The 12,287-nt window shown below is 45.7% G+C and overlaps 1 protein-coding gene across 1 annotated transcript; it reads right to left on the reverse strand.

Moving 5' to 3' along the window:
• Nucleotides 1–8,634: 8,634 nt before the first annotated feature.
• LOC141594595 (uncharacterized) lies at nucleotides 8,635–10,388 on the reverse strand. The gene is made up of 3 exons (XM_074414604.1): nucleotides 10,289–10,388; nucleotides 9,475–10,172; nucleotides 8,635–9,285 (listed from the first exon to the last, which is right to left on the reverse strand). The coding sequence occupies exons 1-3, from the start codon at nucleotides 10,386–10,388 to the stop codon at nucleotides 8,635–8,637; spliced, it is 1,449 nt and encodes a 482-aa protein (XP_074270705.1).
• Nucleotides 10,389–12,287: the final 1,899 nt, after the last annotated feature.

The following is a 12,287-nucleotide window of genomic DNA, read 5'->3' on the forward strand; positions in this document are numbered from 1 at the left end:
GAATAAAGGTTAACTCCAGTTTGCCACGTGTCACAATTTAATTGGTTGTGTATGGAAAAACTCATACACCTCGTGTATGTATATCATCTTCTTCGATATACGGTGAATTTTATGGTGTACTTTACTTCAAACAGTTTTTGCGTCTTGCTTCAAATGGTCTGTATTGAAATTCATGTATTAAACGGCCACATTAGTTGTGATTGTTACATTATCTTTGTGATAATGACTGAAATTAAAGGTGAGATAAATGAGTCATTAAGTCGGTCTTAATGTACATTATTCCCTTAAATCCTCTCTTCGTAACTGCTCTTTTTGAGCATTATAAATTGGATTGATTCTGTGTGAATCAATACACAATGATAACACACAACAACGATATACTACAACACGGTTAAGCTCTCCATCACATTGGAGCTTTGGAACTTGGGGTGTGAATATACCCGGTGACTCTAGTAGCCACCGGTTTTGGTCCCGGTCTCGGTTTCGGATTCGTGGGCAGAAATCGGCACGTCGATCATCGTACCTATTCCGCGATTAAGGTACGCATATTTCCAACAGTCTGAAATAAGAAGGATAAAATGTTACCATTTTTTTAAATAGAATGTAACCATTTGATGACAAAATGTTATAAATAAATTTGTCATTTTTTTAGCCTAAAAATGATGATAACATTTTATTGTAAAATTGCTACATTTGGTCCGTCTAATTTTAGACGGGAAATAGCCCATCTAAAATAAGAATTTACGATTTTTTTGTCTTATGGACATGTAGTTAACCAACATGAGTACATGACATAAATGCCAAAAAGAGTATGAGATAAATTGGGATACAATTATACTGTAATAAAAAAAAGGGAAGTTTTCCATGATACCTCTAAATTTTGTCAGATTTTTCATGGTACCCTTACTTGTAAGAATTCGCCCATGTTAGTGATGTTACCCTTGAGGTTCCATTTTTGTGCCCATGGTACCCCTTAATGTGACGGCGTTAACGGAACATTAACTTTTGATAATGTGGCAATAATTATTAAATTAAAAATTAATAAAAGATATGAAATAAAATTAAAAGTTTGAGCATTTCCCATGGTACTCGTGTACTTTATACATTTTTTTTCCCATATATCTTTCTTACAACAAAAGAAGCATCGTATTTTATAATTACAACTAACTACCCAAAAAATTAACAAGAGTATGGATTTAAGAAGAGATTATATTGAAAATGAATCCTGGCTTACTTGGCTTTGTATTTCAGTAGAAAAAGCTTGGTAAATGTCCAACATGGCTATGTAAATTAAAAGAAGATTTGAGAAATAAAGTTAACGATGACATGAAGGCAAAGATGAGATTTTGTTCAAACTCTTATATTTGAACATAAAAGTAGCACTGATTTTGTAAATATTGATGTTGATGTTGAGTAAGAGTAAATTGAGATGACTATTGATGTTGAGTAAGAATAAATCGAGATGACACACTAAATGATAGCAAAATGACCTTCTTATTAGGAATGTAGCGGGAAAAACTATATAAATTCAAGTTTCAAGGTACCATGGGAAAATTGTTAAATCTTAGGGATATGTGAGGAAAAATGTATAAAATACAGGGGTACCATTGGAAATGTTCAAACTATTTTTTTTTTATTAATTTTTATTTTAATAATTATTGTCACATCATCAAAAGTTAACGTTCCGTTAACGACCGTTACACTAAGGGGTACCACAAGCACAAAAATGAACCTCAATGGTACCATAGTGTTTTGGTAAATTTCTACCAATTTAGGGTTAAAGTGGTCTTAGCGTTAGGTCAATATTGCGATTTATGTGAGCGTCGTATGTTATTCTGTTTGAACGATGAATGCAATGAACACAAGCAATTTTGGTGACGCGGAAAACCCAATGTGGGAAACAACCGCGGGGGGAGACGGAATCCCACCAATATTTTCACTATAATTCGAGAGGAAATACAGTTCTTATGCTTGCTATGAATGCTAAAGAGTAATTCGTGTATGTTTCGATGATCGTTCTTCTTCGCATGGAGGTTCCTTATATAGGGGAGGTCGAGGAGCTAGGGTTTCTTACTTCTTCTCCAAGTTATTCCTAATTTAACAATAGGTAGGTCTCTCCTTTCTTCGGATCTCGCAAGCCATTGGACCCTCACAAGCTTCGTCCGTGTGGATCAAAGCCCACTTCCTGCGTTACTCGCTGAGGCTGGCACCCTGGCTCCCTGGTATCCTGCATCCCGCGGCGCTCCCAGGCCTGCTGCCCCAAGTCAGCCCATATCCATATTTTGGGCCTAACAGTTTGCCCCCAATTTTCTGCGAAAAGTGCAACCCTAATTATTTGAGCGGGAAATTGCAGTGTATCGTTGAGTGACTTCTCGCATACTCCATTTCAATTCACATTTTAGAAACCCCAACTACCCTCTCCTATTTAATCTCATCCGCCCACCATTTCCTCTTTCATCATCATTTCATCTCCTCAAACCTCTCAAACTTCCGTCTCCCCAAATTCCTTCTTTGTCAACACCTTTTCACTGCCAGCGCCGCCTTCATCCGTCTTCTCAGGTACTTCCATTTCTCCCTCCTCATTTATTATGGCTAAGACTCGCTTAACTTCATCTTCCTCCACCACCATCGACCTTGAAAACGACGACTTCCCCACACAGGGAGTCCTCAAAAGACCACACTCCGGTGACTCCCACCTTACCCAGGAAGATATACCCAGAATCAAGGCTTTGCTGGGGCTAGGTGATGATGTGGTGATCCACATCCCCAAACCTGGTCAGAAAGCAGACGCTTTCCGTTCGGGGTGGATCTGCTTGTACACCTACCCCTTTGTCCTTGGTCTCAAATTTCCGTTCCCCCCAATGATCCAAGAGTTCATCCGCTTGAACTCTCTCCCTATGGCCCAAATTGCTCCTTATGCGTGGAGGATCCTCCTGTCCACCGTTGCTTTGAACAATAGCATGGGCGCCGAGATTGGTTTATCAGATCTGGCCCATAGGTTCGAGTGCCGATCACTGGGGCACGGCCAATATACCTTTAGGTCTGTGGAGAAGACCGAAAACTTCCTCCTCTCGGCGTCAAAAGGGAAAGACGACGGGTGGTATGAGGATTTCTTCTACATCAAGCTTGAGTCTCTTCCCATTCGTGCCGACTACCTGTTTGAACACTGGATTTTCGCCAAGAGTAAGTGCATTTGCATGTTCACTTATACTTGCCCCCGTCGCTTACTATTCTTACTCTTTGATTTGACGCAGAACTCAAGAACCCTGAGAAATCTGAGGACGAGGATACTTCTGTTGCCAAGCTCTTTTCCATCCCTGAAGATCGTAGATCATTCCCCCTCCTGCTTGCTGGTTTAGACGATTCTGCTACCGAGGAAACCATGTCTTCTGGTAAACACCTCTCATACTCTTGGGATTCCCTGTCTTCTTTAATTCTTTACTCTGACCCTCTGCGCCCCTGTGCCCCTGTAGGAAGTGCCAAGCCATCTGCCTCCGAGATATTGATGCGCCATGCCAGGAAGAGGACTGCTGACTCCTCTCACTCTCCTGCCTCCTCAAGAAGAAGATCCTCCTCTAGGCCTGCTCCAGAGCCCATTGAAGCTACCCCAATATCACGCGCTCCTGGGTCCCCCATTCATTCTGACGAGCTGCTTCTACGACTCCCTGCTGAGTTTGGGGACGCTGACCGGGCTAACTACTGGCCTGCACTAGAAAGGCTCCTGACCCCAGCTTGCTCCAAGGCTTTTGACTCAACTGCCCCCCAGGAAATGACTGACCTGGCTGCAGAGCACTACTTCCTGGTGAGCCTCCTTTTGATGTTCCACCTCTCTCTTCGCTCTTGTGCTTCCACGACTAATGCGTTCTTTTCTTTTGTTTCAGGCTCTCCAATCTTCTCTCTACCTTCGCAAGATGCTGCAGAGGGCTAAGGTTGAATGTCTGGCTTCTGTGGGGAAGAACAAGGAGCTCACAGCCACCTGTGCCAAGTTGAGGGAGCAGCTCCACACAGCTTTCCAGGAGAAGGAGGCGGCCAAAGATCAGCTGGCGAGGACCCAGGAGGCCAATTGCGTTCTGACTTCTGGGTTAACAAAGGCAGAGGCCCGTGCTGAAGAGATGGCTGAGCTGGCCAAGAATGTGGGAGCCTACACTGCTTTTGAGGGGCGGATTGACTGCATCCGTGCTTATACCGAGGGGAAGCACACATCCTGGAACCTGGAAGAGGAGCTGGCTGAATTTGCTCGTGCATTTCCCAATGGCATGGATCTGAGTGCCCTGTTCCCTCCTGAGGCTGAAGCTGCTAACCCGGAGCCTGAGTACTCAGCCATGGATATTTCTGGAGCCATTTCTGGGACTGTTGAGGAGATCCTGGCTGTGGAGACTGGCAATGGTGCTACTGCAACTCCTGAGGCTGTCCAGGTACCTGCAACGGAGAAGCAAATGGAGCATGGGGAGCAGAGCAACAGTCAGGAAGCAGCTGTTGAGAGGATTGACCTCTCTTAAATTTTATTTCAAATTATCTGGGGACTTGGCCCTGTGTGGCGCAAGTTTTGTAAAAAACTATTTTCTTTTTTTTTTTTTGGTCCGTTTTGTGCCTGCCGGTGTGCAGGCGTTGAACTTTTGACGGCGCCTGCTAAAGGTAGTAGGTGCCCTATTTTAAAGTAGCTCTGGGCCCAGGTTTCCAGGCCCCACTTTTGTTATACTCGCGTTTTTTGCCACTAGTTTCTGGAGTCTCGTTTCCACATAGATATACCCAGGAAGCTGGCCTGACTCCAGGTGCACAGCCCCTGTTTCTGGTGATAGATTTTTGATAACATATTCCACCCATGACGTGGAATATCTTATCACTAGGGCTAGCTGAATTAGAGCTCACCTTCATTGAATATTTCTGACTAACAAGGAGTGTTGCGCTCCTTGTGGTTCCAGACGTTTGAAATCCGTGCGTGCACCCATTGATCTACGACATAGCTAGCTAAGGAATTACTGAGTTAACGTTAAGGTATGGGTGGTCTTAGTATGCCGAACCCTGCGCGCTACCTCGGCGTATGCTCTCCATGTGGCTTGACTTTAGATAAACGTCTCGCGGCCTCACATGGCAGGGGCTGGACCCTCAAAGTGTGCCTCATCTGACAAGCAACCAACATTAGTACCAAAGCCCTTCTTCGTAGAAGCATTATAAAGTCCAAAGTAGTGCAAATTACCTGGTGCTGTCTCATGGTGTTCCAGGGCAACACCTGGATCCAGGAAGCCACAGCCTGTACTACTTGGTTTTAAAACGACTCTTTCTAAAAAAAGAAAAGAAAAGCTAAAAGGAAAAAAGTTTTCATAAAACATTCTAATGCCTAAGGCATATACTAACCCCCACCCCCTTTTTTTTTTTTTTTTTTTTTTTTTTTTTTTTTTTTTTTATTTTTTTTATTTTTTTGCTTCACGGACTTTCGAAGGGTCCTTTGTACACTAAAGTTTTGGCACTTTGTCAGACAAAGTACCGTTTTAAGTGACGGATGTTCCAGGGTTTATCCAGGATTTGACCGTGCATGGTCATCAACCTGTATGCCCCATTCTTAACAATGCTTTCGACCTGATATGGCCCTTCCCACTTATAGGCGAATTTGCCTGCCTTGTGGTTCTTGGTATTTTCAAATACCCTTCTTAGTACTAGGTCCCCTACTTGAGGGTCCCGATTCGACATTCTTGTTATATGTCCTTGCTACGGATTGCTTATATGATGCCATACGTATGTAAGCACTTTCTCATGCCTCATCTCATCAGTATCCAGGCTCCTAGTCATTTCGACTTGGTTTTGCTCCGCCGTTTAACACCGTATCGTGTGTGGGTACCAGGACTTCGAGGGTATTATCGCCTCCGCGCCGTACACCAGGCTAAATGGAGTTTGACCTGTTGCCATCTTTGGTGTTGTTCTGTCTGACCAGAGTACCAGTGGTAGTTCATCTGCCCATTTTCCTCCTAATTCTTCCAGCCGCTTCCTGAGGTTTTCTACAATAATTTTATTGCTGGACTCAGCTTGGCCGTTGGTTTGTGGATACCTGGGGGCTGACTTTCTCAGTGTTATGTTCCATCGTGCACAGAAGTCTTCAGTGTTATCTGATATGAACTGGGACCCGTTGTCGCATATGATCTCGGATGGTATCCCAAATCTGCTTATGATGTTGCGTTTGATGAAAGAGATTACTTGTTGTTCTTTTACCTCTCATCATAGCTTCGCTTCAATCCACTTTGAGAAGTAGTCGGTCATAACTAGCATATATACTCTGTTTCCTGGAGCCCTGGGCAGCTTTCCCACTATGTCCATGCCCCACATCATGAACGGCCATGGAGAGATAATTGGATGCGTTGGTTCTGCTGGCTGGTGAATCGCTGGAGCCGCCTTTTGACATGATTCACAACGTTTGGCGTGGTTTATGGCGTCTGCGCGCATCGTGGGCCAGAAATATCCCTGCCTTAAGATTTTGTTTGACAAAGCTTCGTCCTCCAAATAAGTGGTTCCCACATTCCCCACTGTGCATGTCTTGCGGATTGTTTCGCTTCCTCCTTGCTTAAGCACCGAGGCATGGTCCCGCCAATGATTTTCTCAAGAGAATATTATCGATCATGATATACCCGGAAGCTTTTATTCGAAGCTTTGTGCTTCCTTTCTCTTTCGAGGAGTGTTCCATCCCTTAGCCAATTTAGGTATGGAATCCTCCAATCAAGGCCCCGCTGTTTGTCCCACGGAGAAACCAAAGATTCTGGTTTCCTGTGCACACTGCATGTGTACATCCTTTGCTGTGGAATCCTGGTCTGGCTCCTTCTGGATGGCTGGGGTCAACACGTGAGTAATCGGTATGTTTGACAGCTCTGTGGGCTGGAAGGTTGCCCCCAGCGTAGCCAGGGCATCAGCCTCCACGTTCTGATCTCGTGGCACCTGAGTTATCTTAAATGTCCTGAACTTTGATTTATGCTCTGTGGCTATCTTTAGGTAGGCTATCATCTTTGAATCTCGTGCCACATATTCGTTGTTCACATGATTTACCACAAGTAAGGAGTCACTATATACCCTCAGGTTCCTTACCTTGAGCCCTGACGCCATTTGCATTCCAAGTATAAGAGCTTCGTATTCGGCCTCATTATTGGTTGCCTTGAATTCGCACCTAATGGCTTGCACTATCATATCCCCTTTAGGAGATCGCAGTACTAAACCCACACCAGCCCCCCTAGCATTTGAGGCTCCGTCAATATACAGGGTCCACACCTCACCATCCTGGCTTCCCATCATCGTCGCATTCCTTCTTCTTCCGCTTCCCCACGAGTTGCGGGGCGTAAGTCGAGACGAAATCTGCTAGGGCTTGGGATTTTATCGCCGTTCTGGGTTCAAATTGTAAATCATAGCCACTGAGATGCACCGACCACTTAGTCATTCTGCCTGAAAGTTCAGGCTTCCTCATAATAGTCTTTAGCGGGTAATTGGTTATGACATGGATGGTGTGAGATTCAAAGTACGGCCGCAGTTTATAAGAGGCGGTAACCAAAGCCAATGCTAATTTTTCAAAAGAAGTGTACCTGGTCTCTGCAGGGAGCGAGAGACTTGCTGATATAATATACGGGATGCTTTGCACTCCTTCTTGTTCTTTAACCGAATCTGCGCTTACGGCCTTTCCGTGATCGACGATACAAGAACAGTGGTTCCCCTTGCTCAGGCTTCGCAAGTAATGGTGGCGTGCTTAGGTAGCTTTTGAGTTCGGCAAATGCTTTTTCATGCTCTTTAGTCCATTCGAATTTCTGACTCTTCCTCAATATATCATAGAATAGTTTGCACCTATCCGAGGCTCTTGATATGAACCTATTTAGGGCCGCCACCTTTCCCCGCTAGCCTCTGCACATCTTTTGGTTTTAAGGGTGATTCCAGTTGGAGTATTGCTCTTATCTGCTCTTTGCTTGCCTCAATTCCCCTTTGTGTCACCATATACCCCAGGAACTTTCCCGAGGATACCCCGAACGAGCATTTGGATGGATTAAGTTTCATTTTAAACTCCCTCAATGTCTGGAAGGTATCCGCCAAGTGCTCCATGTGCATTTCTGCTTTCTTAGATTTTACCACCATGTCGTCAATGTATACTTCCATGGTCTTTCCTATTTGCTGCTTGAACATTTTATTTACCAACCGTTGATAGGTGGACCCGACGTTCTTTAGGCCGAAGGGCATGACCTTGTAACAATATATGCCCCTCTCCGACATGAATGCTGTCTTTTCTTGATCTTGTGGATGCATCTTGATTTGATTGTAACCGCTCCAGGCATCGAGGAAAGTGAGTACCTCGTGTCCCGCAGTAGCGTCCACCATTGCGTCGATATGTGGTAGTGGGAAGGGATCCTTGGGACAAGCTTTGTTTAGATCTGTGAAGTCTACGCATACTCTCCACTTACCGTTCTTCTTGGGTACCACTACTACGTTAGAGAGCCACTCAGGGTAACTGACTTCTCTAATTTTATCTGTTTTGCCAAGAAGAGACCGTCCACCTCTTTATTGATGACTTCGTTTCTTTCTGCCGCGAATTTCCTTCTCTTCTGTTGTACTGGGGTGCAGCTTGGGTTTACGCTTAACTTATGTGAAATAACGGATGGGTCTATGCCCACCATATCATTGTGGGACCAGGCGAAGCAATCCATGTTTCTTTTGAGAAATTGAATCACCAAGCCATGATTCTTCACCGCAGGTGGCCCCGATCAACACTGTTCTATCCGGTGCCCCTCGTCCAGTGTATTTGGTCCAGCTCCTCCGAGGAGGCTCCTTGTATTCTGCCGAGGTGCCCCGGTCCCCGTAAATTGCTATGAGGGGAGCTTGGTTGTAGCTTTGAGGGCTTGGGTATAGCAGTTTACTGGATTCCTCTTGATCTCCTTTTACCGTAAATCGCGTGCCCCATGGCGTTGGGAACTTGAGACACTGATGATATGTTGAAGGTACTGCCTTCATCTGATGCAACCACGGTCTTCCCAGTATCACGTTATAGGTGGTTGGACCCTCGATGATTAGGTATCTTACTAGTTTATTAACTCCTTCGATATATGTTGGGATGGTTATCTCACCTCTTTTGAATGCGATCTCTCCACTAAATCCCACCAGTGGCACAGATTTCTTTACCAGGTTCTCTTTATCGAAGCCCATGGTTTTGAGGGTTTCGAGCATGATAAGGTTCACAGAGCTCCCTGTATCTACCAATGCTTTCCGTACAGTGCAATTGCCAATGGATAATGTTATGGTCAAGGCATCGTCATCTTTGTTACTGCGCCACTTTCCATGTCGGTTTCATCGAAAGTTACGGGGTAAATTGCTCGGCTTACTCATGTACGGGTTTGGATGACCCCCTTTACTCCCGGTGGCTTTCCTCTTCGCGGCGGAGTATGTCAAGCCTGCTAGCTCGGATCCGCCTGTTATCACGTTAATAATCTTCGTGCATACGGGTGGAGCAGAAGGAAGTACCTGATTTGCTGCTTCCCTTCTGTCCTGCTTGCCCCCACGTGATAACAGGTGATCCAAGTTTCCTTTGCGTACCTGGAACTTCACTTCCCTCCGCAATTTGTAGCAATCTTCCGTCCTGTGTCCTATGTCCTGGTGCCACTCACACCTCTTGCTGCTGTCTCTGTCGTCGTTTGGCCGATCTTGAGTGGGTGGTTTTGGCCACCTCACCTGATCACCCAGGTTTCTGAGTGCTTTCAACAACCCTTCCATTCCCGTGTTGAATCCGTATTCAGATAGCTTAGGAGGGTGCGGAGAATCGTCAATTTGCTGAGCTTTTTCTGCTACCCTGCTGATATTAGGCCTGCTGTATGGCTTAATTCTGTCATCCCTCTTTTCTGGTGCGGATTTCCTGCTTGTTCTGTCGAAGCCTGCTGTACCCTTTCTGGCCTGTATATCTTCTTCCAATCTTAACGCTGCAGTAGCTCTCTGTTGAACTTCCTCGAATCTCTCACAAGGATACATAGTTAATTCTTTGTAGAGGTTTGATTCCTTATCCAGGCCCTGCCTGAAGGCGTTGATAGCAGTGGACATATCGCAGCCTCGTATTGAGACTTTTTCTGCGTTGAACCTAGTGACGTAGTCCTTGATTGATTCCCTATCTCCGAACGATCCTGTCTGCAGTCGCTTGGCTGCTTGGGTGTTCTGCGGCTGCTGGAGAACTGTTGGTTGAAAGCGTTGACCATGTCAGCGAATGATGATATGGTTCCATTAGGCAGACCGACGAACCACTGTAATGCTGCTCCGGTTAGGGTTGAACCAAATCCCTTACACATACATGCCTCTTTTGAGGCTCCCGTGGCCGTAGTGACCATCATCTTCTGCTTGAATTGACTGATGTGATCGCAGGGATCTGTGGTTCCATCAAAGAGAGTCATTGTTGGGACGCTAAATCCTTTTGGTAAGGCCACTGTGGCTATATCGTCGATGAACGGGGATCGGCGTAGCTTTACGGTGTAGCCATTTCCATAGGCAGAGGCATACCAGGGACCCTCCTGAGGAGGCTTCGTAGTTCCTGGTACTGCTGTTCTATGTATGTCTCTCTTCCGGAGGGTCGCTGACGCTCCTGTGGCTGGTGTCCTGCTCCTTGTATGAAGTTCCGTTGTTCCAGGATTTCTGTTTGACGTGCCTGCGATGTTGCTGCCACCGGAGTGTCTTCCCAGGTATATTCGCCTTCATTCGTAGTTAACATCCTAGTTATCGGGACTGCAATTGTGGCCCTGCTTTTCTGCGGTCCCGCCGCGCCTGACGTGGGTGTAGGTTCCTGGTGTACTGGTTCCTCATCTGGTGTTAGTGCTCCTAGTCCTGTTGGGACCAGGCCTCCTCGTGGCTGTGGTGTTCCTTCCATATCCAGCCTGAGTGCTACTTCGTGTGGTAATACCCGTGTCTGCCTTCGATCCCCACTTTCCGTTGACGGCCTTCCAAACCTGTCTTCTTGCATCCCAGGGGCTGGACCAGCGGCCTGGTTCCTTAATTCGTTGATCTGTGCTCGGAGGAGGTTGTTGTCTTCCTCCATCTGGGTTCTCATGCTTCTATTCTCGTTCTGCATAGTCCTGATGGTTCTGGCTAATGTGTCCAACCCGTTTATCATGATGCTGGTAGGACTCGGAGGTGCCTGATTCTGCTGCCTGGGTTGCGCTCCCCTTTCTGATTGCGGGACTCCCTGTTGTCCCTGAACGGATCCTGGATCTTTAATCTGAGCCTTTCCCGAGGATGGGCTTGCTGTGGCTTGAGAACTCTGACTTTGCTTAGCTGCTTGCATCTGAGCAGCAGTGGTGATTTTACCCGAAGTTGTACGTGCTGCTGCTGCTGCTGAGGGAGATGGTATTTGTGCTGCTGAAGGGGGCGGCACCTGTGCTCCTGGTGCGCCGCCGGTGTTGCCTGAGGTTGTTTCTTTGTGTCCGGACATGTTTTGATTGTTGGGTAGATTGACTAACGAAGACGACCACTATGCCCCACGGTGGGCGCCAAACTGTTTTGGTAAATTTCTACCAATTTAGGGTTAAAGTGGTCTTAGCGTTAGGTCAATATTGCGATTTATGTGAGCGTCGTATGTTATTCTGTTTGAACGATGAATGCAATGAACACAAGCAATTTTGGTGACGCGGAAAACCCAATGTGGGAAACAACCGCGGGGGGAGACGGAATCCCACCAATATTTTCACTATAATTCGAGAGGAAATACAGTTCTTATGCTTGCTATGAATGCTAAAGAGTAATTCGTGTATGTTTCGATGATCGTTCTTCTTCGCATGGAGGTTCCTTATATAGGGGAGGTCGAGGAGCTAGGGTTTCTTACTTCTTCTCCAAGTTATTCCTAATTTAACAATAGGTAGGTCTCTCCTTTCTTCGGATCTCGCAAGCCATTGGACCCTCACAAGCTTCGTCCGTGTGGATCAAAGCCCACTTCCTGCGTTACTCGCTGAGGCTGGCACCCTGGCTCCCTGGTATCCTGCATCCCGCGGCGCTCCCAGGCCTGCTGCCCCAAGTCAGCCCATATCCATATTTTGGGCCTAACACATAGGCAGATTCTTAAAAGCGGATACCATGAGAAATCTGCCAAAATTGAGGGGTACCATGGAAAATTTCCGTAAATAAAATAAAATTGGGATACTTATATTGGCATTTATCTAAGCAATGTGTCTTTATATTTTTATTAAAAAAAAATAGCCTTTTATAAAGTAATGAAACAAGTTTCTATACAAGTTTTCAATCACTTATTACAAAAGATATCTTAACTAAATAGTTTTTGGGTCCCTGTTTAGTTGATTCCGTCC

This window comes from Silene latifolia, chromosome 8, assembly GCF_048544455.1.
Source record: "Silene latifolia isolate original U9 population chromosome 8, ASM4854445v1, whole genome shotgun sequence".
NCBI lineage: Eukaryota > Viridiplantae > Streptophyta > Magnoliopsida > Caryophyllales > Caryophyllaceae > Silene > Silene latifolia.

Bases quoted from the DNA above. Each gene is read 5' to 3' on its own strand.
- LOC141594595 (XM_074414604.1), bottom strand. From the start codon at position 10,388: ATGACTCTCTTTGATGGAACCACAGATCCCTGCGATCACATCAGTCAA. The intron at 10,173-10,288 runs GTATGTGTAAGG...TTCAACCAACAG, and splicing joins GGGAGCCTCAAAAGAGGCAT to TTCTCCAGCAGCCGCAGAAC. The intron at 9,286-9,474 runs GTACTTCCTTCT...CGACATGGAAAG, and splicing joins GAAGGGAAGCAGCAAATCAG to TGGCGCAGTAACAAAGATGA.